This window comes from Lithobates pipiens, unplaced genomic scaffold, assembly GCF_037356315.1.
Source record: "Lithobates pipiens isolate NorthernLeopardFrog02 unplaced genomic scaffold, aLitPip1_a1.2 Scaffold_18, whole genome shotgun sequence".
Classification (NCBI taxonomy): Eukaryota; Metazoa; Chordata; class Amphibia; order Anura; family Ranidae; genus Lithobates; species Lithobates pipiens.
The window spans coordinates 357,498,485-357,525,156 of record NW_027507758.1 but is presented as its reverse complement, the minus strand read 5'-3'; the positions used below and the strand labels follow the sequence as shown (position 1 = coordinate 357,525,156).

At 41.7% G+C, this 26,672-nt stretch overlaps 1 protein-coding gene across 1 annotated transcript; it reads right to left on the bottom strand.

Annotated features, from left to right (window-relative positions):
* Window positions 1-440: 440 nt before the first annotated feature.
* UTS2B (urotensin 2B) lies at window positions 441-26,672 on the bottom strand. The gene is made up of 5 exons (XM_077490308.1): window positions 26,462-26,672; window positions 21,359-21,460; window positions 18,112-18,149; window positions 3,037-3,130; window positions 441-872 (listed from the first exon to the last, which is right to left on the bottom strand). Exons 1-5 carry the CDS (start codon window positions 26,655-26,657, stop codon window positions 847-849), a joined length of 456 nt encoding a protein of 151 aa, XP_077346434.1. The 5' UTR covers window positions 26,658-26,672; the 3' UTR covers window positions 441-846.

Below are 26,672 nucleotides of genomic sequence, written 5' to 3'. Positions count from 1 at the left end.
CTGCTAAGAAAATCACGGCACCCAGAAAGGATTTTATTGTTGAAAAAAACTGTATTTTTGTTGAAAGAACCGATTTGGTGACAGGGTCTCTTTAAGAAAATGTCCTACTGTGTTGGAACTGTGGTATGCTGAGCTAGAAAATCTAACTGGGTGGGATAACAAAATTATTGCAAAACAGTAAAAACGATATTGTTCAAAAAGATAAAAAAAAATACAAATTAATGTACAATGTAGCTGTAATTAAAGTATATCTAAAAATGAAACTTTTTTCTTAGCTTTGGATAGAAAGGGGAAAGGGTAGAACCCATGTTTTATATTTATTGCTGCCTGTGCAACCATTAGGGACTAAAAAGGATACTGTACCACAGGGTGGCAAAGGCTTCTTGGTACATTTTCATATACCAACTTTAGAAATATAAGGACTATTCAGATATCATATATATAATGAATATAATTTTATTCAATGAATGCAAAAAAATAGTTTTTCTATCAGCAACTGATACTTAAGGAAATAAAAGAAATAGGTACCGTAAGTAATAAATATATTTTACGATGACAGCCAATGTCTGAAAATACAGCAATAAATTCATCTTGACACATCCAATGAGACAAAAAAAAGCATTATAGTTAATGCATTGAGAACTCATGAATCTCCAGGGAATTGAAAACTCCATAGATTATGTACAGCTTTCCACTGAAATGAACACCAAAACACACAAATAAATTACAAACATTGCATAAAAATATAACTTCACAGTTTCTGTTCGTTGCTAAAGTTAATTTGGTTTATATTCCAAAGCTTCAATAAAAATTGAAATGATTATATCCTCTTTTGATGTGGATTCTTCACACACAGTATTTCCAAAAACAAGCTGACAGAAAGAAGAAAAAAATGAAGGAATTAATAAAATACTGCATAATAAAAAGCAAAGATTTGAACCATGAAAATATAAATGCATATGTTCCTGCAGAGGTCTAACCTAAAAAAAAATGTTTAGGTGTGGTAAAGATCAATGTGGTGACGCTAGGCTATTTAAAGGATACGTTCACCATTTAAAAAAATAAAATAAAAATAAATGCTCATATTTTTTGCAGGGAATTTCACACGAGCTTGCAGAGCATTGCCCCCATATGTGAATACTGATCAGCACACTCGCTGTCTATTGACAAACCGTCTGCTGAGGTGGAAGACAGGACTTGTAGTTTTATCATTTTCAGATTCCTGTCAGTGAATGGCACAGCTGTGCAAGTGGCACTGTTTTCAAAATGTGACAGCGGGTACAGAGAGAGGATCCCATGACTGCTGTCACAGGGAGGTGGGGGGGGGCAGCTCTGGAGAATGCTACATGTTACACCCTAAATATGGGGATGTCTGGAACCACTAAAGGAAAGAGGGTGCACAGACCTAGTGCATTATCCCAAAATCATTGCTTTATTAATAAGTATGGTAAGTATAAGGCCTCATGCGCATTGAGCGTTTTTGCATGTTTTTATAGCTGCTGTTTTTGGCTTTGTTTTTCTACAGGCAATAAACTCAACAGCATCTTATCCTATGTGTCTATGCACACATAGGCTGTTAGCAACTGTTTTTGGCTGGGGTGATTTTTGTCTGGAGGGTTCTGAAAGGCGTTTTCAGCTGTAAAAATGCTCTAATGTCAAAAAACGCCTAAAAATGCAGATAAACGCTCTAAAACGTGACTCACCAGCATTCTTTAACGTTTTTGATCACTGCAAAGCTACTGGCGTTTTTATAACGTTAATATAATGTCCAGTGTGCATGAGGCCTAATACTCACAAGATATCAAACTCATCACATAGTACAACATCACTGATGAGGTTGTACTTTGTGATGAGTTTGATACATTTGATATCTTGTGAATACTTATCATTTTTATTAATAAAGCCATTGTTTTGGGGATAATGCAATAGGTCTGTGTGCCCACTCTTTCTTTTTGTGGTTCCAGTTGTCCAGACTCGCCCAGTCTTTAGAGGGCAGCGAGATGAGGTGTATCCATATCAGCCAGGATAGAAGTATAGCCTACTTACATTGTGTGGACCCACTCCTAAGCGCATGAGGTTTTTGTGTTCGTAACTATCTCTAAATATAGATGTAACATGCTCTAAAAGGTGAACTTACCATTTAAAACTGGCTCAGAAATAGACACTCTAGAATGCATTGAGAGGAAAAATAAATATTCACTCATCCTAGTAAAAAGGTGAATTTGAATTTACTTTGAATGCTCAATCATGAGCAAGGGAACTAAAAAAAATAGAACTATTGAATGCACATGGTTGGATGATTAAAGTAATCACACAGGGTTATTTACTGAAGCTAAAGACTGAAAAATCTGCTGCAACTCTGCCTAGAAACCAACCAGCTTCCAGGATTTATTGAAGACTTAATTGAACAAGTTGAAACTAGAAGCTGATTGGCTACCATGCACAGGTGCACCAGAAAAATCTTTTCTTTTTTATTTCCCTTGCACATGGTTGGGTATTCAAATCAGCTATTGTTTCACCTATTTAAAGTGTATTTCCACTTTTGCTGCCAAATTTGGATAACATCTACATCAGCTTCCAGTTTTCTTTGTCAAAGCTTAATTGAACAAGCTGAAGTTAGAAGCTGATTTGGCTACCATACACGGCTGCCCCAGATTTTGCACTCTTCAGTTTTAGTAACTCAACCCCTGTCTGTCCTGAAGGGTTAAAGGGTGTGCAGGCTGGGCTTCTTGCATTGCATTTTAATGAGGACAGACTTGGGACAAGCTCTCTCTAACATTGTTCAAAATAACTTTTATTCAGCCATGACACCTCTTCCTAAGAAAAGGCAATAAATATTTTGAAAAACAATATTTAAGCATTCTCTGTGAAGGGGAACACAATATAAACGTATAGTGGGTTTTTCTGAAATATCACAAAAAAGTGGAAATACATTTTTAGTTAATATTAATATTGACAATATTAATAAATGATAATATTCTCTATGTTTTCAGTAAATCATCCCTAATTACTTTAGTAATTGGTAATATAACCTACCTCGTTTGGTGTGGTGTGATGGCGCAAGCCTATCCATGGTGTAGCTCATATCTCCACTTTTATCTTCCAGAAGTTGTTCTTTAAGTTTTTCCAGCTGAGTTAAGAAAACATTGCTTTAGCTTTATTCATGTGTGTTATATCTGTTTTGCGTCATTTTTACTTATTTGTAATTAAAAAATAAAAAGTTCAATTTTCACATGCAGTCATGAATTATTCTTATTCAAGATAGAAAACTAATTTCAAGCACGTTGCCTCTATTATTGTGGCAGCATAGGAAGAAAAATATACCTAGCACCTTATAATAAAGATAAGGTGCCAAGTGTCAAAAAGACATGTGCACTGCAGCCATTTGGTAAAAATAAATTATTTTAAATAGATGTACATTCTTGCTGTATATAAAAAATGGAATTAAGCAGGGCGCCATTTCTAGCATATCCTTCTGAAAATCAATTTGTCTGGCTGTCATGCTGATCCAGTAGATTTAATACTTTCTGAAATGATGACCTGGATCAAGTTAGGACTTCATTTTGATGTCTCTTGTTGCATACTTGGGTCAAGACAGTAATTGATAAAGTATTGAAATTAAAGACAGCCAGACAACTAGCACAGGCAGAAGACATTCAGTAATGGTAGCCTGCATATTTCTCTCAGTACAGGTTTGTTTTAAAGCAAAGCTATCATACTTGAATGAAAGTGTAGGAAATCAGATTAATGCTACAGAGAAATCACGACTTTTTAGAAACAAAAGTCTCATTTACCACTTAGGTCTATAGACAGCAAAGAAATCTAATTGAAACCACTAACATGCTGTTTATATTCATGCCACCATTGGTGAGCAGGGATGAGCTTTATGTTCGAGTCAAACTCATGTTTGACTCGAATATTGGCTGTTCGCAAGTTCAAAAGCCGCGGAACACCCTTTAAAAGTCTATGGGAGAAATCAAAAGTGCTAATTTTAAAGGCTTATATGCATGGTATTGTCATAAAAAGTGTTTGGGGACCTGAGTCCTGTCCCAGGGGACGTGTATCAATGCAAAAAAAGTTTTAAAAACGTCTGTTTTTTCGGGAGCAGTGATTTTAATAATTCTTAAAATGAAACAATAAAAGTATAATATTCCTTTAAATTTCATACCTTGGGGGTTGATTCCTGTGTTTAAAGGAAAAAAAGTAATTTAGAAACTACTCGCAGCTACAATGAATTGTCGGTCCGCAATACATATAATACATATACATATAAAAGTTCATGGATAAAAACGGCATGGGGATTTCCCCACAGGGGAACCCCCAACCAAAATTTAAAAACAAAATGCGTGGGGGTCCCCCTAAATTCCATACCAGGCCCTTCAGGTCTGGTATGGATATTAAGGGGAACCCCGTTACAATTTTTTTTTTTTTGGTTCGGGGGTTCCCCTGTGGGGAAATCCCCATGCCGTTTTTATCCATGGACTTTTATATGTATTGCGGACCAACAATTCATTATAGCAGCGAGTAGTTTTAAATGATTTTTTTTTTCCTTTAGAAATGTCATTTTGCTGTCAGACTGTTCTAAACATGGGAAACATGCACCCCTTTACAGGCATACTATAGACACCCCCCAGGTACGAAATTTAAAGGAATATTACATTTTTATTGTTTCACTTTAAGCATTATTAACCACTTGCCGACCGCCGCACGCCGATGTACGTCGGCAGAATGGCACGGGCAGGCATAAGGGCTTACATGTACGTCCCTTGCCTCCCGCGGGTCGGGGGCCCGATCGGGCCCCCGCCCGGTGCCTGCGGCGGTCGGTATTCGTTCGGGAGCGATCCCGGACGAGGGGACGGCCATTCATTCATGGCCACCCCCTCGCGATCGCTCCCGGCGAATGAAATTGTCCGGTGACATCACTTCCTCTCCTGTAATGTAAACACAGGAGAGGAAGTGATGTATTCTCTCCTCCGTGTCGGTAGTTTTCGTTCCGGCACCGAGGAGAGAGCATCGGTGAGTTGCACAAGCACTACACTACACAGTAGAACATGCCAGGCACACTCACACCCCCCCTTTACCCCCCGATCACCCCCCAATTACCCCTGCCCCCCCAGTCACAGTGACACCAATTGCTTTTTTTTTTTTTTTTGCATTGGTGTCATTTGTGACTGTAATAACTGTTAGGGCAGTTAGGGTTAGCCCCCTTTAGTTCTAATGTGCCCCCCTAACCCCCCAATAAAGGTTTAACCCCGTGATCACCCCCCGTCGCCAGTGTCACTAAGGCTGGGTTCACATTGCAGCGGTTTATGAGAACGAATGTGATTCGCACCGCACTGCAGTGCAAATCACATCCGATCTCTGTGCGATTCGAGTTCAGCCATTCGCCGCACCCGCCACACCCGCCGCACCCGCCGCAAATTCGCACGGGACCCTTTTTTTGGCCCGCAGCAGAATCGGATCGCATGGGTGTTCACACCATGCGATCCGAGTTTACAGATCGCACTGCGATATGCGAACTGATCTGGGGGTGTCAGTAACATTTCACTGACACTCCCAGCAGTTCGCATAGGGCAGTGTGAACTGCCGCCGGGAGGCATGCGATGCGGGAACCCGCCGCGGATTCGTGGCGTTTCCGCATCGCTCCAGTGTGAACCCAGCCTAATAAGCGATCATTTTTCTGACCGCCGTATTAGTGTCACAGGTGACGCTAGTTAGGCAGGTAGGTATTTAGGTTCGCCGCAGCTTTTTATAGCGCCAGGGACCCCCATATACTACCGCATAAAGCCCCCTGATTGCCCCCTAGTTAACCCTTTCACCAGTGATCACCATATAACTGTTACAGGTGACGCTGGTTGGTTAGTTATTTTTTTATAGTTTCAGGGCACCCGCCATTTATTACCTAATAAAGGTTTAACCCCCTGATCACCCGGCGGGTGTCATTTGTGACTGTAATAACTGTTAGGGCAGTTAGGGTTAGCCCCCTTTAGTTCTAAGGTACCCCCCTAACCCCCCCAATAAAGGTTTAACCCCGTGATCACCCCCCATCGCCAGTGTCACTAAGGCTGGGTTCACATTGCAGCGGTTTATGAGAACGGATGTGATTCGCACCGCACTGCAGTGCAAATCACATCCGATCTCTGTGCGATTCGAGTTCAGCCATACAGATAGTATGGCTGAATTCGTGTCGCACCCGCCGCACACGCCGCAAACTCGCACGGGACCCTTTTTTTGGTCCGCAGCAGAATCGGATCGCATGGGTGTTCACACCATGCGATCCGAGTTTGCAGATCGCACTGCGATATGCGAACTGATCTGGGGGTGTCATTAACATTTCACTGACACTCCCAGCAGTTCGCATAGGGCAGTGTGAACTGCCGCCGGGAGGCATGCGATGCGGGAACCCGCCGCGGATTCGTGGCGTTCCCGCATCGCTCCAGTGTGAACCCAGCCTAATAAGTGATCGTTTTTCTGATCGCTGTATTAGTGTCACAGGTGACGCTAGTTAGGCAGGTAGGTATTTATGTTCGCCGCAGCTTTTTATAGCGCCAGGGACCCCCATATACTACCGCATAAAGCCCCCTGATTGCCCCCTAGTTAACCCTTTCACCAGTGATCACCATATAACTGTTACAGGTGACGCTGATTGGTTAGTTATTTTTTTTATAGTTTCAGGGCACCCGCCATTTATTACCTAGTCTCAATAGTGTACCCCTAAATTTAGGGGTGTCTACTTTCCAAAATGGGGTCATTTGGGGGGGGTTTGTGCCATCTTGGCATTTTATGGCCTTCAAAACTGTAACGCCCTTAGAAAGCCTGAAGGCGGTGCTTGGTTTTCGGGGCCCCGTACGCGGCTAGGCTCCCAAAAAGTCCCACATATGTGGTATCCCCGTACTCAGGAGAAGCAGCAGAATTTATTTTGGGGTGTCATTTCACATATGCCCATGGCATGCGTGAGCAATATATAATTTAGTGACAACTTTGTGAAAAAAAAAAAAAAAAAAAAAAGTTTGTAATTTTCCCGCAACTTGTGGCAAAATATAAAATATTCCATGGACTCAACATGCCTCTCAGCAAATAGCTTGGGGTGTCTACTTTCTAAAATGGGGTCATTTGTGGGGGTTTTGTGCCATCTTGGCATTTTATGGCCTTCAAAACTGTAATAGGTAGTAAGGAGTGAAGTCAAATATTTACGCCCTTAGAAAACCTGAAGGGGGTTCTTGGATTTCGGGGCCCCGTACGCGGCTAGGCTCCCAAAAAGTCCCACATATGTGGTATCCCCGTACTCAGGAGAAGCAGCAGAATTTATTTTGGGGTGTCATTTCACATATGCCCATAGCATGTGTGAGCAATATATCATTTAGTGACAACTTTGTGAAAAAAAAATAAAAAAAAATTAAAGTTTGTAATTTTCCCGCAACTTGTGGCAAAATATAAAATATTCCATGGACTCAAAATGCCTCTCAGCAAATAGCTTGGGGTGTCTACTTTCTAAAATGGGGTCATTTGTGGGGGTTTTGTGCCATCTTGGCATTTTATGGCCTTCAAAACTGTAATAGGTAGTGAGGCGTGAAATCAAAAATTTACGCCCTTAGAAAGCCTGAAGGCGGTGCTTGGTTTTCGGGGCCCCGTACGCGGCTAGGCTCCCAAAAAGTCCCACATATGTGGTATCCCCATACTCAGGAGAAGCAGCAGAATTTATTTTGGGGTGTCATTTCACATATGCCCATAGCATGTGTGAGCAATATATCATTTAGTGACAACTTTGTGTAAAAAAAAAAAAAAAAATTTTTTTTTGTCATTATTCAATCGCTTGAGGCAAAAAAATAAAATATTCAATGGGCTCAACATGCCACTTATCAATTTCCTCAGGGTGTCTACTTTCCAAAATGGGGTCATTTGGGGGGGGTTTTGTACTGCCCTGCCATTTTAGCACCTCAAGAAATGAGATAGGCAGTCGTAAACTAAAAGCTGCGTAAATTCCAGAAAACGTACCTTAGTTTGTAGATGTGACAACTTTTGCGCAAACCAATAAATATACAATTATTGACTTTTTTTTTACCAAAGACATGTGGCTGAATACATTTTGGCCTAAATGTATGACTAAAATTGAGTTTATTGGATTTTTCTAATAACAAAAAGTAGAAAATATAATTTTTTTTCAAAATTTGCGGTCTTTTTACGTTTATATCGCAAAAAATAAAAATCGCAGAGGCAATCAAATACCATCAAAAGAAAGCTCTATTTGTGGGAAGAAAAGGACGCAAATTTTGTTTGGGTACAACATTGCATGACCGCGCAATTACCAGTTAAAGCAGCGCAGTGCCAAATTGTAAAAAGACCTCTGGTCATTTACCAGCAAAATGGTCCGGTCTGAAGGTGGTTAAAATCACTGCTCCCGAAAAAATGTCAGTTTTTAAAACTTTTTTTTGCATTGATACATGTCCCCTGGGGCAGGACCCAGGTCCCCAAACACCTTTTTTGACAATACCATGCATATAAGCCTTTAAAATTAGCACTTTTGATTATTCATGTTCGTGTCCCATAGATTTTAACGGTGTTTGCATGTTCGAACAAATTTTTTGCCTGTTCACATGTTCTGGTGCGAACCGAACTGGGGGGTTCGGCTCATCCCTGCTGGTGAGTAATCAGCACCAAAACAGTTGTGGTTTTGATACTTTTTTAAATAATCAAACTATAGCAGATATTATATATTTGAAATTGTTCAGCATTATTCTAGAAGACTGTGCCCATAGTAAATCTGTGGCAGAGTTATGCCATGTACACAAGGTCGGACTTTCCAGCAGAAAAGGTCTGACGGAATCATTTCATCCGATATTCTAATCTTGTGTGGGCTTCATCTGACTTTTTCTTTTTGAAAATTCTAGACATAACCTAGAAATAGAACATGTTTTAAATATTTACAACAGAATCAATTCCTATCGGGAAAACCGTTCGTCTGTATGCTGTTACGACATAAACAGACACAAAAAACGACGCAAGGGCAGCTATTGGCTACTGGCTATTGAACCTCCTTTCAGACTTTGGTGTGATTGTGTGTACGCATGACAGTTTCATGACAGTTTCAGTGGAACTCTATCAGAACTCCGTTGGAAAAACCTTCAGAGTTTATTCTGACGGGAAAACCGGTTGTATGTACGTGGCATTAGTCTGGACCCTAGAAAAACAGAAACATGGTATTTGTCTAACTAGTAAATGACTGCATGTCCAGGCACCATTTACTTGAAAAAAAAAGATTTCCTGTAGTACATTAGTCAACTTTATAATATAATAATGTTCAATATTATGTAAATTTAGCTGTTCCTGAAAGAACAGGTACACTTCAATAGTAAGGTATTTGGTATATCTAGCATTGGCCTACTTCACTTAAAGTGTCACTAAACCCACATGATCAAAAAACTAACAAATGGTTTATTACATGCTGTTCATACTCACTCAGTCACTATGAGATTTGTTTTCTGTAAAACTGGTTGATCCTGCTGTTCTCTATCTCCCCCTTATATCCATGTCCCTAATTCAGCTAGGGATTTTGCAGAGCAGCGTTGGCAACTCTGCACATGCTCAGTTTTCAGTGAGTTTCTATGCTGAGCATGTCCTCCCTATCAAATCTGAGCAGCCCATGTGACCATAGAGTCACACATGTGGGCGTATACACATTGGTAAATGACAGTCCACTCCCTCTCTCCTCCTCCATGCCAATACAAGCTAAACACAATGGGGGCAGGATATTAAATATAGATTGATGGAGGCTTTACCTCCCTCTTATTCTAAGACGCAGGCTGGAAGGGCGTGACACAGCCTGCAGAAATATGCCCACAGCATGTTATTGCAAAAACATAATAACAATTTGACTTCAAATATATACTGCATTTCTATGATTGATATTAATTATTTACTGTATTTTTACTCTGTATTCCAAAGGATGTTTTATTTTATTTTGAACATGTGACAAGCAACAGAGACTAGAAGCTCCTCCTGCTTATGTTTCCCTGCAGACAGGCTGGAAATGAGCTGAGTCATGTCATACAGTTGTGCTCAAAATTTTGCATACCCTGGTAGAAATTGTGAAATTTTGGCATTAATATTGAAAATATGACTGATCAAGCCAAAAAACTGTCTTTTGTTTAAGGATAGTGATCACTTGAAGCCATTTTTTACATAGTTTTTTTGGATGCTTTTTAAAACTTAATGATAACAGAAATCACCCAAATGGCCCTGATAAAAAGTTTACATACCCTGGAATTTTTTGGCCTTGGTACAGACACAGAAGGTGGCACGCACAGGTTAAAATGGAAAGTAAAGGGTAATTTCCCACATTTGTGGCTTTTTAAATCACAATTAGTGCCTATGTATAAATAGTCAATGAGTTTGTTAGCTCTCACATGGATGCACTAAACAGGCTTGACACTGAGCCACAAGGAGGTAGAAAAGTACAGGCAAAAGACTAGACATGTGTGATTAGTTTCGTACGAATCAAAAATTAGTACGAATTTCCCTAAATTCGAGATCCGAAATACGAATTGCCATGCGTCCGAATTTTGTACAAAATACGAACTTTAATTTACCAATTTCGGATCAGTCATCGTCGTTGACTCATTATGCTTATTATGAGGGGCTCCCACCATCCCTGTGCTATACTGACTTCCTCCTGGGGCTGTACCCCTGCTGTGCTCATTATGAGGTGCTTCCTCTATCCCTGTGCTGTGCTGACATACTGAGCACAGCAGGGGTACAGCCCCAGCAGGAAGTCAGTACAGCACAGGGATGGTGAGAGCCCCTCATAATGAGCACATGGCTGCCATGCACAGCTGCTCCAGTTTTTGCCTGCTCCAGTTTTGATAGATCCCCCGCACTGTGCGGGGTCACTGGGAACATGCAAGGTCACTGGAAATTGTTTGGTGTTACCACGCATGTGCTCTACGCACAACCCCGGTGACCCCAAACAGTGCGGGGATCTATCGAAACTGGAGCAGGTGAAAACTGGACCAGCGGTGCATGGCAGACAATCAGCTTCTCTCTTTCATTTTCAAATCTTAACGGAACGAACTGAAGAGAAGATTACTGGTTGCCATGGACAACTGCTCCAGATTCTGTTTGCTCCAATTTTGATTTCCCTAAATGAGAAGAATGGTGGGGGCACATCAGGGCACATTAAGACACATCAGGGTACATTGGACCACATCAGGGCACATTGGGGCACATCAGGGCATATTGGAGCACATTGGGGCACATCAGGGCACATTGGGGCACATCAGAGCATATTAGAGCACACTGGGGCACATCAGGGCATATTGGCGCACATTTGGGGCACATCAGGGCACATTGGGGCACATCAGGGCACATCGGGGCACATCAGGGCATATTGGAGCACATTGGGACATATTGGGGGACATCAGGGCACATTGGGGAACATCAGGGCACAGCGTTTACCAGCCAGCATGCAGAGTAGTGCAGGAAGCGTGTGTAATAAGTTCTCTCTCCGCTGCTCCCTGGCGGCCCCTCCTCTCTTCTCGTCCATCCCAGATGATGTCACAAGCAAATAGGGGTAGATGAGAAGCGAGGGGAGGGATTGTGTGGAGGGACAGGGACCAACTAAGACCAAATGGCCATCTCTGCTACAGACAGTCAGTTCAAGGAATGTTCAGAGTGAGGGAGGGGTACCCCAGCTTTGGTAAATTGATTTTCAAAAATGCTAACTGCTCCATTAGCTGGGGGAACAACTGGGATCTTTGGGGTGACAGGATGTTTCCCATCACAGAAAACACCCACTCACTCTGGACACTGTCGGAGAGCAAGACAGTAGCTTCTTGGTAATATCTACGAGGGCCTGCCACTCCTCGCTTTTCTCCTGCCAAAAAAACATTGGATCTGTGGTGGGGTGCACTGGTGGGGTTGACAAATAGGAAATGACAACCTCCTTTGCTGATATGGGTTTCTTGGGGAGCACTATGCTGGAGGTTCCCATTAGGGTGTCAAGTGCCTCAGCCAAGACAGAAGATGCTCCGCTGGCAGGAGCTCTGCTCACTTCACTAGATGATGCATGGGAGATGAGGTGTTCAATATCTTCTTCCTCCTCTTTCTCCTCTTCCAGCCTTACCATCTGCCTTTCCCTCTGACACACCCTGTCGATTAGTCTGTCCCGCCATGTTGTCAGAGCACTACACTGCACAGCCATTTTGCCCTAGATGCGAGGGTCACACATGGCAGCGAGCCAGTTCTGGGCAAGAGCCGGTCAACTCCTGCGTGCGCTTGCCCAACTCCATCAGAAATATGTTTAGCAGAGCCAACACATCAGGTTGAGGGCCACCACCAGGCAAAGGTTCCTCAGCCAACTTCTAATCGCTCTAATTTGCTCTGAAGGTGGTTGAAGAGTAGGAGCACATGACCAATGCTGACATCCTCGCGGCTTAGGTGTTCTGTGACAGGGAAGAAAGGTTTGAGGACTGCCACAATCTGCCCAATTATGGCCCAGTCCTCCCTGCCTAAAGGTCTGTCTATGCCAATGTTATGATCACAGGCCATGGCATGGAGAGCCTTCTGCTGCTCAAGGATGCGTTCCAGCATTGCTAGGGTTGAATTCCACCTATTCCCCACATCCTGTTTTAGGCAGTGTTCTGGAAGGCCTGCCTTCCTCTGTTCCACCCAGAGGAGGTGGCTGTCGCTTACACTCCGATGGAAGTGGCCAGCCATCTTCCGACAAGAGTCCACCTCTTTGCACAGCCTTCCATCGCCGCCAGAAATGGCCTCCACCAACCGAAAACTGTAAGTTACCACCTGGTGGAGAAGGTGGGCTGAGTAGCACACACCCACAAAGCTGCCATCCATTACAGCCTTGACCATGTTGCTGCCTCCATCAGTGACAACATAGCCAATCCGGTAGTTGCTGTCTGACTGTCCAAACCACTGCAACAACATTTTTTGCAGAGCTTGCAGGATGTTTTTCGCTGTGTGCTTTTCATCAAGCACTTCAGCGTGCAGGAGGAAGGAGCGGTGCTCCTGTTTGCCAACTGCTGACGAGGATCCAGATGTTTGAACTACAATGGGACACCTTGGCCTGCCACCAATGTGCCGTCAGGGGCAGGAAGGCGTGCTGGGCACTACACGCACTCCACAGGTCAGTGGTCAGGTGCACTGCCTGTCCATCCGCCCTTCCAATCTCCTCCTTGATCACCCCAACACAAGACCTGTATAAGGCTGGCACCACAGTTTGGCTGAAGGTCTTAAGTGATGGCACACGGTACTTTGGTGCAACAGCCTGCATCAATTGCTTGAAGGGCTCACCTTTCACCATGTTGAAAGGTGCTCCTCCAACTGCAATGAGATGGCCAATCAGGCGTGATATTTTACGTACCTGCGCCCAAGACATACCCTAAGGCCGCGTACACACGGGCGGACTGTTCGCCCAACTAGGTTCGTCAAACAGTTTGACAAACAGTCCGTTCAAAATTTGCATGAGCGGACTTGACCACACACGACGAACGAACAGTCCGCTGAAAACTTGCGCGATGACGTGAACGGCACGTACGACGGGACGAGAAATTCGGCGTCCGATACACTGCAATGCAACCTTCGCCGTGTAAATTCTTTCTGAGCATGCGCGAGACTTAGTTTGCCGAACAAGCCTACACACGAGCGGACTGTTCGCTCAAACCAAGTTTCAGCGGACAGTCTTACGGAAATTCCGAAAAACTTTGTTCGTCAGACTGTCCGCTGAAACTGTCCGCTGAAGCCCACACACGAGCGGACTGTCCGCTGAAACACTGTTCAGCGGACAAAGTTGGACGAACAGTCCGCCCGTGTGTACGCGGCCTTACTCTGAAAGCCACCAAAATCTTCCAGGGTGGCCTGGCTGGTATGAATTGGATGCGGGATGGTAACAGCATTTTTTTCTGCTTTATAGTGGCTGGTGGTGCTGGCACTGATGGTGGCTGTGGCGTTGCCACTATTGGTTCCCCTTTTGGTGTTTGGAGGAGTGGCCATAATATTTTTCTCCCCCAACAGCACTGCGTGGTGGTGCACATTCATGTGCTGGTTCCTGCCACTATTACTGAGATGCCCTATGTCTTGGCCCCGGCTGACCTCCCTGCCACAGTGATTGCATTTGACCTTCTGACCGACACCAATTCTTTTAAAATGCTGCCAAATGCTGGAACAGCAGCCACCACCAATGACACTGCCTGATGGAATCCCTTCCACTGCAGTGGTCACACTCTCTTCCTGAGGTTCGGCAGGAGGAAGAGACCTGAACATCCCAGGTATTTTGGGTGCTGTGATGGATTGAGGCCTAATGGTTGCATTGGCCCTTTCTGATGCTGGAGGCTTAGAAAGTACTTGGGCAGGGGTCTTTTCAGGAGAAAAAAGTAGTGGGGACTGAGGGGAGATGCTTTCTGGGCTGTCGGTGGTGCCAACATGGGTAGAGGGCTGGAAATTAAATTTGTCTACAACAATGTGAAGAAAGCCTGCTTCCACCTCTTCCACGTTGCCAAGGGAACAGTGATCATTAGAAGCAGTAAACTGTCTCCTTGCTGATCACTGCCAAGCTCCCTGTAGTGCTGATGGTGATGGCACTGACAGCAATGGTGGTGGTGACATCATCATGAGCCTCGGCCTCCTGACATGTTTCCTGCTGCATGGCCAGGATCTCCAGCTTTGGCTGCACAAATGTATGTGCACTGGGAACCCCTTTGCCCTGCCCTCATCCATAAAAGGTACCAATGGGCAGCATGCTACCAGCAGCAGTGGCAGAGGTGGTAGCACCACTTTTGCTATGAACTGTGCTGCTCGTTCTAGGAGGTAAATCCTGGAACAGCTGGCGATGCTGTTTGCCAGGCTCTTCACTCTCATTCGCCGCAGCTTTATGGGAGGTGAGCTGAGCTCAGAGGGCGCAGAGACAGAACGTCTTCCCACCTGCTGCTCATGTACACGGCTCATAGCTCTCCCTCTCCCAGCAGCACTCTTACTGCTTTTTTGGCCTTGTTTGCTGCTCATTTTTCCTTTAAAAGTTAGAAAAATGTAGACCAAAAAAAATATGATTTTTATCGAAGCAAACTAACACCAAAATCACCAAATGTACAAAAAAATATTATACCAACAGAAAATAACAAAATATTAACTAAATAAAACAACAAATGAAAAAAAATAAGATCTCTCTAAACAAACCAAAAAACTAATAAAAAACAGAAACTAAACACTAACAGATGATACACTCGCAAACTACAACAGATATAAACTGAAATGAACAGTGAAAAATGAAGGATTGCAAAGATATTCACTCAGATGCACAGACAAATAATCGTGTGATCTGCTCCACTACACTAACTAACCCACAAAGGCAAGTCACATGATCAGGCATGCCCTGTAGGCCTCAGCAGCAGAAGAAAACCTCTGATTGGTCAACCAACAGTCACATGTTTCCTTTGTGAATAAATTTGGACCGAAAAGTGAACGCATCTAACGAAAATTCGTATTTCGGATCGGAGATTCTTCAACAGAATTTCGTATTTCGGATAAAAACCAAACTACCATCAGCATCAACTGTCATATTGAGGTATATATATTTTTGCCTTTAAATTCATCATAACGAATGTTCATAATTGTTACAAGTTAACAAACGACAATTCATATTTCGTACAAATCGAAATTGAATTTCAGACACGAAGTACGAAATACTAATTAATTCGAATACGAACCGTAACGGAATGAAACAAAACTAATTTATTGACCGCACCCATGTCTACAAAAGACATGCGTAACAAGGTAATGAAACTTTACAAAGATGGAAAAGGGTATAAAAAGATATCTAAAGCCTTTAATATGCCAGTCAGCACTGTTTAATCACTTCTTAAGAAGTGGAAAATTAGGGGATCTTTGATACCAAGCCAAGGTCAGGTAGACCGAGAAAAATTGCAGGAGAAATACAGGCTGCTCTCCAAAAAGACGGTGTGGTTGTTTTTAAAGTGGTTATAAACCCACTTTAAAAAAAAAAAAAAACTAACACCTGCAAGACAAAGGCATAATGAGCTAGTATGCATAGAATACTAGCTCATTATGTAATACTCACCTGAGATCGAAGCCCTCGCTGCAGTGCCCATACACCGCTCCAGCGGCCAACATCACTCCCGGGCTGTAGCAAGAGCACATACATGTCATTGCTTCAGTTTGTGTCAGTGCGCAAATGCCGATGACATCAGCACATGCAAATACAGGGAATATCTTCTAAACCGTGCAGGTTTAGGAGATATCATGGTTAGCTACAGGTAAGCCTTATTATAAGCTTACCTGTAGCACAAAGTGGTCTGTAAGGGTTTGCAACCACTTTAAGTAGCAAATTCAATGATACTTGAACAAAAAAGAGCTGCATGATTGAGGTGCCAGAAGGAATCCTTTACTGCGCCAATGCCACAAAAAAGCCCAATGAGGCATGTCAAAGTGTTGTTTGGAATATTGTAACCAGGCTTTTTTGTGGAACTTGTACAGTAAAGGCTTTTTTCTGACAACTTGACCATGCAGCTGTTTTCTTATTCAAGTATCATCATGTTGTGCTCCTTAAACAGTACTGACTGGCATATTCAAGGTTTTTGATATCTTTTTATATCCTTTTCCATCTTTGTAAAGTTTAATTACCTTGATACGCAGGTCTTTTGACTGTTCTTTTCTACCTTCTCATGAGAGAGCTAACAAACTAATTGGCTATTTATACACAAACACTAATTGTGATTTAAAAAGCCACAAATGTGAGAAAATAAGTCCAAACATTCCAGGGTATGTAAACTTATCAGGGCATTTGGGTGATTTCTATTATCATTAGGATTTTAAAAGGATTCAAAAAACTATGTGATCATCAATGGGTTCATGTTATTGCTATCCTTTTTTGTCATGATCAGTCATATTTTCAATATTAATGCCAAAATTTCACAATTTCTGCCAGGGTATGCAAATTTTTGAGCACAACTGTATCTGCATATTGATTAGGAAAAAGGTATTTCGATTTTTTTTTTAATTAAAATAATAACAGTGCCATCATCCAAATACAGAAATAGAAGGGACAATGTAAACTAAATAGTGCATGTTTAGTATCACTTTAACCACTTCAGCCTCGGAAGGTTTACCCCCCTTCATGACCAGGCCATTTTTTGCAATATGGCACTGTGTTACTTTAACTGACAACTGCACTGTCTGCAAAGCTGTAACCAAAAAAAATTTATGTCCTTTTTTCCCCACAAATACAGCTATAAAACAAACCCAAGAATTTATTTATCCATTTAGGCCAATATGTACAGTATTCTGCTACATGTTTTTGGTTAAAAAAAATCCCAATAAGCGCATATTGATTGATCTTGCGCAAAAGTTATAGAAAAAGTTATAGCATCTACAAAATATGGGATATATTTATGGAATTTTTTATTTTTTTATTTTATTACTAGTAATGGCAGCCATCATTGATTTTTATTAGGACTAGGGCATTGCGGCAGACAAATCTGACACTAAGTGACAATTTTTGGGGACCAGTGACACCAATACAGTGATTAGTGCTAAAAAAAATTCACTGGCACTTGCAGGGAAGGGGTTAACATTAGGGGTGATCAAAAGGTTAAATGTGCTCCTAGGGAGTGCTTTCTAACTATGTGGGGGATGCTTTGACTCTCCATCTTCTCCTCTTACAGAACGGCAGTCTGCCTTGTTTACATAGGCAGACCGCCATTCTGCCTCTCCTCAGAATGATCGCGAGGTGCCAGCGAACATCAGCTCCAACGGACCCGCTGATTAGTTCCCGGTATGTCCAATCACAGCCAAGCTCAATTGCGCGAATCGCCGTACTGAGATTTATTTATTTATTTTCAAAATTGTCGGTTTTTGTTTGCTTATAGCACAAAAAATAAAAACTGCAGAGGTGATCTAATACTACAAACAGACAGCTCTATTTGTGGGAAAAAAATGACATAAATTTTGTTTGGGTACAACGGCGCATGACTGCGCAAAATTCTATTAAAGAAACGCAGTGCCATATCGCAAAAAATGGCTGAAGTGGTTAAAATATATAAATATATATGGAATTAAAGAGACTTAAAGAAATTAAATTAGATCACACACCTGCTCCAGTTGCTCTAGCTTGCTCTCCAGCTCCATTTCTGTAAAATTGCATAGTAATAGTTGTCAGATACAATGGACAGTGGCTTAAAGTTGCCTTAGTATCAAAAACATGTATACTGGTACTCCTTGCAACTTCCATTCAAAAATAGCTCATCCAGACATTACCTCTTTCCTGGAGTAGGGTCACTCAAGAGTTCCTGCATCCTCTGGCCACTTCTACTTCAGCCTGTTAGCCAATAGCCACAGCAGAGGACCAAATCCATATGGGGCAAATGTGAAGCTGCTTCTTCTTGTACAATTAGAGCCTCTGATTTACACAGCACCTTCCCCAGTGGAAAGTGGAAATAAGGCAGAGATCTCAGGACTTCTGACATACCCCTCTTCAAGAGAGATGTAAGTATTGGGGGAAAGGAGTCAGGCAATCATTTTTTTTAAATGAAGCTGCCAAGGACCTGAAAAGGTCCACTTAAATAGTCATCAGTGTGGCTTAGCAGAGCTAGGCTCCTATTTCAGTACCCTCTAAAGACAACTGGGGCAATTCAATAAAACATTTATGATACTTTTATGGTAGTATTGGCCTATTAGAAAGTCCTGTGTCTAATTCATGCAAGCCTTGCAACCAGTTCATTAACAGTTCCAACATGCATAACAGATCCAGGTAGTTCTTATGTGCGTTACTTTCACATTGTGTCGCTATGTCTTCAAAAAAAATAAAAAATTACAATAAAATTAAACTGGAGGCAAATAAGATCAACCCTAAGTCGGTGCACAGACAGGCCAGAGTGTTGTTGGGGTGGTGTTTTACCTTTATTATTGTGTTATGCATTTGCTTCACTGGTTACTAGGGGGGAGGCCACCAGCATCCTAGAAACCAATAATGCTGAACTGAACTTAGACAGAGCCTGACAGGGATGCTAAGAAACTAGTTTTACATCAGGTCCACCTGCCTTGATATTGACAGCTAACAGTAGTGGGTGGATTCAAAGCCTCTACATCAGTGGTCATCAACCCTGTCCTCAGGGCCCACTAACAGGCCAGGTTTGCAAGATACCTGAAATACATAACAGGTGATATAATTTGCTACTTACTGATTGCAGTATGCTAGTCTGCATCTTCCCAAGGTAATACATAAAACCCACCCTCTTAGTGGGCTCTGAGGACAGGGTTGATGACCACTGCTCTACATTGCCAGTTAGGGGCTACAGTTAGGGGCTACAGAATCCACCTATTGCCATCTGCTGTCAATCACAAGGCACATGGACCTGATGGAAAATTCGTTTCACAGAGTTCCCCATCAAGCCGACCTCCCTTTTAATTAACGGCAATGTGTGAATTCCATAGTAGCTATGGAATTTGCCCACTGAAATTCCCTGTCAATCATAAACATGGCAGACCTGATGGAGAACTAGCCGTTCAAAGTTCCCCATCAGTCTCGCCCAAACCCACAGTAAACCTTCTTGGTCCTTGCGTTTGTCTGTGTGGCAGGCACACAGACCAAGAAGGGAGCTCAGTAATGCTAATCCTTAGTGACAGCCATCTCATGTAAAAAAAAAAACTCCTGTAGCTGTGCCCAACAGGTACATGAATCCATTGCAAGCACTGATAACAGTAGTTGGAAGGCTCGATGAATTTCTAAAGAGCGCGTACAACATTTTTTATGAATTCCACTGACTATGTGTATTGTTTCTGTCAAGAACTAAAGTGCTAGTAGGTTCTCCACATTCCAAAACACATGATTAGGTTAATTGGTTTCTGCCCAAATTGCCCCAATGTACATTCCATGACCTATGCCAGGGGTGTTCAACCTTTTGAAGAGTGAGGGCCACTTAAGTGACTTGGTAACTGGTCGTGGGCCACAATGGAGCAGAAGGATGACAGTTCCATGTCCACTCTGCATATGCAGAGCGGACACGGATACAACCCACTCTACTCTATGGGCCCTTGGATCCCATCTGCCCAGATAGAAGGGGATGGATTGGATTGGAGGTAGGTGGGGTGTAAACAGCCACATATCCGTTTACATCTGCGACTCTATAGAGGTGAACAGAGGGTCAGACTGATAGTGTCAATGGGGCCTAAGGCTGTTTTCACACTGATGCTCTGTGGTTTACCCACACAGAGGGTGCAGACAAGCACACCTGTGGCTTTTCTGCAGGTTAGCTGTACTTTGCCATAGACTTCTATTGTATCTTGCAGGTGTGGTGCACTTTCTGAAAGCACACTAAACTTGCAGGTAATAACAGAAGTCTATGACTCAGTGCAGGTATCCCACTGGTGTTCTGCACTGCACTTGCGGATCAGTTTGAAAGCAGCCCAGTAACCACCACAGAACAGATATTCCTATATATATATTGTACAATTGTACAATATTATACATTGTGATTTAAGTAATAAACTTACCTTTAATAACAGTCTTCAATTCAGGTATCGCCGGCTGTTGTCCCAGGCCATAGTGCATTTGGTATCGCTCCACCTGTGATAGGAGTTGGCACTATACAGGAAGCACTGGTTTATATGGCTCTGCAGCCGCTTGCTTCCTCTACCAGTGGCTTTTTTTTTCTAACAGAAGCTCTACAAGTGGATTTATTCACAACACCGATGCTCTGGGATGGCGGGTTGGTAACCCACAATCTGGGCTTGCCAACCCACTATTCCAGAGCAGGAGGTCACGGGCCACATCAGAGGGCTCCGCGGGCCACTGGTTGGGCACCCCTGGCCTACGATAAAGTGAATAGTTCCAGTTAACATTAATTCAGCAAGATATATTTTGACACTAATAAAATATATAAATAAATCAAATATGTGTGTAAAAAGAATGTGGATTGCTTACAGCGTATTGTCAATCACAAAACCACATACAGATTTATACAAATCAATCCAACATCACTAATGCTTTTTCAGTGAAGCTGCAATGTATACACCTAAAAATGGTGTAATTTGTTGTGCACAATGGGACTACAGTTAACGCTATGGGGAGCAGTCTTCAGTGGACAAAGTCTAAACTGATTCACTTGACAAATACAGCCAAAAAAAACAGAAAAGCCATTTTTCCCCACTCATTCACTAGATTGTAAAAAAAAACTCCTTCATAAGCCGCATCTCCAGTACAGTTACTAATATTACTAGGGTGGCTTATTCAGGTATCTTACATACAAATTTTTTATTTCTTTATAATGTTGTTACTGTTGGTAATGTTACTGTGTAGGCCCCATTATTTAAATTCAATTGTAGACACATAACTTCTTACCAAAATGTGAAGGTCTTCTCAGTGGAAGGTGTTTGTTGAGGAGAAGTGTCAATAGCATATCCTGGTGATTTATATCTTCTTTCTCTGGAAACAGTTCATTATCTATAAACATACAAAGGTACAGTATACTGGGAAATAGTTTAACGACATAAAGATAAAAAATAATTATCTTTGTGACATACAGTAAGGAGGTACACAGATCAAGAAGGATGTGCAGTACAAATATCAATAAGTAGGAAAGTAAATGCTCAACATTTAAATGAATATAAAGATAGGTGGCATTTTATTTTGATGGTTACGTTTCTTCATTTACAGTGCATATCTAGTAATTTATTTGTCTATACAAGACATGTTAGAACTCATGCATTAGGCAATGCACAATGCACAAAGTGCGAGCTGGGGTCACTTTACCTTTAAGGGTATGGTTTCTGCTTAATAGCTACTGTATGGGTCACTACAGATTGCCCATCCTATTACTCTGTGTACCTTCTTACTGAAAAAAAAACTGTTATGCCGCATACACATGGTCGGAGAATCCGTCGGAATGCGTCTTATCGGACCGTGTCGTCAGATAATCCGACTGTGTGTGGTATGCATCGGACTGATTCCGTCCGAATCTCCGTCGTACCCAATTTTCCAACATGTTGGAAATATTTCTCGACCAACTGGGCCGGTCGGACGGAATCCAATCATGTGTAGAGAATTTTGATCGGACCAAGTGCCACGCATACTCAGATCAAATTCCTACATCAAAGCTATTGGCTACTAGCCTGAATGTAGTCCCATCGTAACGAAATTACGTCATCACGTTCTGAAAGATCGGATTTTTCGACAACTTAGTCCGACCATGTGTATGCAACAGTTTCGGACACAATCCGTCAGACTAAATCTAACGGACAAAATCCGACGGATTTGGTTGGCAGAATCTCCGACCGTGTGTACAGGGGCTTAGTGGTTATTATGGTATGTTACTTTTATACACATGTAAACTTAAACCCCTATATTAAAGACAAGCTGCAGTGAAAACATAGGTTTTTATTTTACACAGTATAATATATGCCCTGTGATTTTCCAGCTGAACTTTTTTTCTATATAGAAATACAAATATTCAGTCCTTCAGAATTTTCATATAAAATGTATGGGGGTTCTTAACTCAATGAAAAATATTTAATACTAGAAGTACTGTATATAGTCAAACAGTGCTCACACCGGTGGAACTACTATCTACTGCAATATAAGTGCTTTGTGGAGGGCACATGTACAATTTTTAAAGGCTAATTTAAGAAAGAGCTATTGGCTAATCAAATTGCAAACTCTTCTGGGAAAAGCACTGAATTAAATGATAAATCATTGCTTGTAAATGTCTTTACTAAACATGGCTATTATAAAAAGAAAAGACAATACAATTGCTACTACTATCATTGCATTTAATAATAACAGCAACAATGATAACTGCAGCCACTACTCATTTCACATTGGATACTTTCCTGAAAAATTGGGGGTACTTCTGGTGATTGTAAATTGAACAAACAGTGGGGTTGATTTACTTAAACTGGAGAGTGAATAACCAAACAGTTGCTGAATTACTGCATGCAGGATGACATTTTCAAATCCCAATTTAGCATGTATCCTGTGAGTGGCTGTTTACAATAAGTATAGGCTATTAAGTATTTTTTTCTAACTGTTATTAACAGAGTGGGGTTGATTTACTAAAACTGGAGAATGCAAAATCTGGTGCAGCTGCGCATAGTAGCAAATCAACTTGTAACTTCAGCTTGTTCATTTAAGCTTTGACAATAAAACCTGAAAGGTGATTGGTTTCTTTGCAGAACTGCACCAGATTTTGTACTCTCCAGTTTTAGTAAATCAGTGGTGTACCAGAAGACTCTGTACTGGGTACCAGTTCTATTTAATCTGTTGTGAGTAATTTAACTAAAGGTTTGTTGGGTAAGGGATGTTTTATTACAGATGCCACAAAGATGTGAAATAGGGTGATATCCCTGGAGGTGTCTGTACCATTGAACAAGATTCGGAATTGCAGTGCAGTTCAGTGTTTCTAATTGTAAAATAAGGCACCTAGGGAAAAAATAATCCATTGATGGAGTACAGAATTGGTGGTTCAGTGTTGGCCATAACTAAAGAGGAAAACAAATTGGGGGTACTTCTTTCAGGTGATTGCAAATTGAACAAAGAGTGGGGTTGATTTACTTAAACTGGAGAATGCAAAATCTGCTGCAGCTTTGCATAGAAGCCAATCAGCTTCCAGTATGTTTTTTTTTTGTCAAAGCTTAACTGAACAAGCTGCAGTTAGAAGCTGATTGGCTACCATGCAATCTCCAGTGTTAGTAAATCAACCCAAGTGTGTCCATGCAATGGGAAAAGTAAATAAAATTCAAGGATTCATCTCTGGAGGGGCCACCAGCAGGAGAAAGAAGGTCCTGATTCCTCTATATCAGGGGTGCCCAACCAGTGACCAGGGGCCACATGTGTCCCATGGAGTGCTCTGATGTGGCCAAGACCTCCTGCTCTGGGATGGTTGGTTTGCAAGCCAAGATCATGGGTTCCCGACCCGCCATCCCAGAGCATCATTGTTGTGAATGAAGGTAGAGGAAGCAAGCGGCTGCGGAGCAGGGCTGCATAAGCCAATGCTTCCTTTACAGCTGCCTGTAACAGGCAGAGTGATACTAAGTGCACTCTGCCTAGGACAGCAACAGCCAGCGATACCTGAATGGAAGACTGTTATTAAAGGTACGTTTAGTACTAAAATCACAATGTATATATGGCCATATCTGTTCTGAAGTGGTTACTGGGCTTCAAACTGATCCGCAGGTGCAGTGCAGTGCACCTGCAGGTTACCTGCACTGAGCCATAGACTTCTCTTATTACCTGCAGGTTTGGTGCGTTATCATAAAGTGCACTACACCTGCAGGATATAATAAAAGTCTATGACCTGCAGGAAAGCTACAGGTGCACTGCTTTGCACCCGTGGTGTGGGTATACCACATTGCATCTGTGTGAAAGCAGCCTTGGGCCCCATTCATGCGATCGGTCTGACCCAATCAGGCCCTCCATTTACCTCTATGGAGTGGCAGATGTAAACAGACTTGTTTACACCCGCCCACCTCCAATCTGATCCGCTACAAAAAACAGAAGGGGGTCTGTTCCCTTCCATCTGATCAGATCAGAGGGCCCATAGAGTAGAGTGGGCGGTGCCCATGTCCGCTATGCATATGTGGAATGGAAAAGGACCTGTCATCCGCCTGCTTCACTTATTGTGGCCCGCAACCAGTTACCAAGTCACTTAAGTGGCCCTCGCTCTTCAAAAGGTTGGGCAATCCTGCTCTATATAGATTTTTAGTTAGACCACATTTAGAATACTGTGGTTGATTTACTAAAACTGGAGGGTGCAAAATCAGGTGCAGTTCTGCTGACTGGCTACCATGTACAGCTGCACCAGATTTTGCACTCTCCAGTTTTAGTAAATCAACCCCACTGTGTTCAGTCCTCGCCCACAAAAAGATATTGATAAGAAAGAACAACAGATACTTCAGGAACTAATATGTACAGTCTGGAGAAGAGAAAAGAATGGGTTAAGGATGACCTATAAATACATTAAGGGTGTGAATAAGGCTGAGCAGGGCAGTATTTGCAATAGGAAATTAAAATCAAGAACACGCAAACATGACCTTAAACTAACAGAAGGTAAGTTCAGAACTAATCTTAGATTTTTTTTTTTTATCAAAAGAATAGTTGATGCATGGAATAGACTTTAAGCAAAGGTAATGAGTCAGATAAAGGTAAGTGGATTAAACATGCCTGAGATCTATATAAAGTAAAAAATATATATCATTAAAAATTTTTTTAAAATAATTAAAATGGGGAAGCTTCAATGGACCACTTTTTTTTTCTGTCGTCACTTATCTAGGTTACTGATCAATGAGTGTCTACAAATCATATCTAAAAATGTAGTATACCAGTGCACCTGGTTCCTTAACTCTAGGCTGAAAGGGTATTCAGTCTTATCAATTATAAGCACGGCTTCACACTGATGTGGTGCGAGACACCACATGTCATTCGCACAGGAATCGCAGCAACTTCCTGTACAAATTACATGTGGTGTCTCCGGGGGGGGAAATTTGAGCCATGGCTTTGTATGGCTCAAAATGCACCGCATTTGCACCAAACTCATGCAGGACCCTTTTATTGTCCGCACCAGAATCAGATTGCATAGGTGTTCATAAACATGTGATCATATTCTGCAAATTGCACTACATTTTACAAAGCGATTTCTGGGTTTTCGTTAACCTAACATACAATCAGCATGAAACGGGTTGCGATTTTAATGCGGTACGGAATCCGCAGCAAATTTGCTTTAAATTTTCACCGCATCTAGTGTGAACCACATTGTACATACAGAATATCATGACTTATATATGCTGCATAAATGCTAATGAAGTATGGAAATGAGCCTGGATGAAAATGGCTACAAGACTAACCTAAAATGAGTCATAATTCGAAAGAGAGTACTTTCTTGAAAGATTGGAAAATAGATACCTTGAAAATACTAAACTAAAATGATATTTATGGCACCTAGACTTAAGAAAAATCCAGTTTTAAATTATATTTTCCTAAACAGATATTAGGAAAATGCATTTCCAACAATGAAAAAAAAATGCAGCAAATTAAATGTTTTATAATATATATGTCATAAAAATGTCTCAAGTGCTAGAGTTTCTCCAGAGATAGTGACCAGTACATTACAGTTAAATATGTAGTGATGTTAGATTCATTTTCTTTCATCTTAAGTGCAAGTATCCCATAGCAACATATTAGAACTGATCTTGTACTGTTTTGACATCAGCAGAGTAAATTCTGATTGGTTTCCATGGTACACTCTACTTAAACATTGGTATATGTACTTATTAACAATTCTTCACTGAATAAGCTCTAGGCATATTGCTCTTTGACATTTATGTAAACATATTTTTTGCTACATTAGTTTACACTTGTACACATATGCATGCATTTAAAATAACATTAGGATTCCCCATGTATGACATACTGATGATGCACAATATTAAACTGCATTGTATATCTGCTTACCTTGCAATATATAAGGCTTCCCTTGAGTTGAATGAGCAGAAATCATGAACAAGAAAGTTAATGTCCCAAGGCACAGATGAACGGAAGTGGCTTTATCCATCATTTTGCTCCGTAGGTTGATGGAACTGTGCCGAGGACCTGGTATTTGAATGTGTTTCTCCCTGGTTGGGCTGACTTTTAAATAGTCCCCAGACATGTCATTGTGTCATAT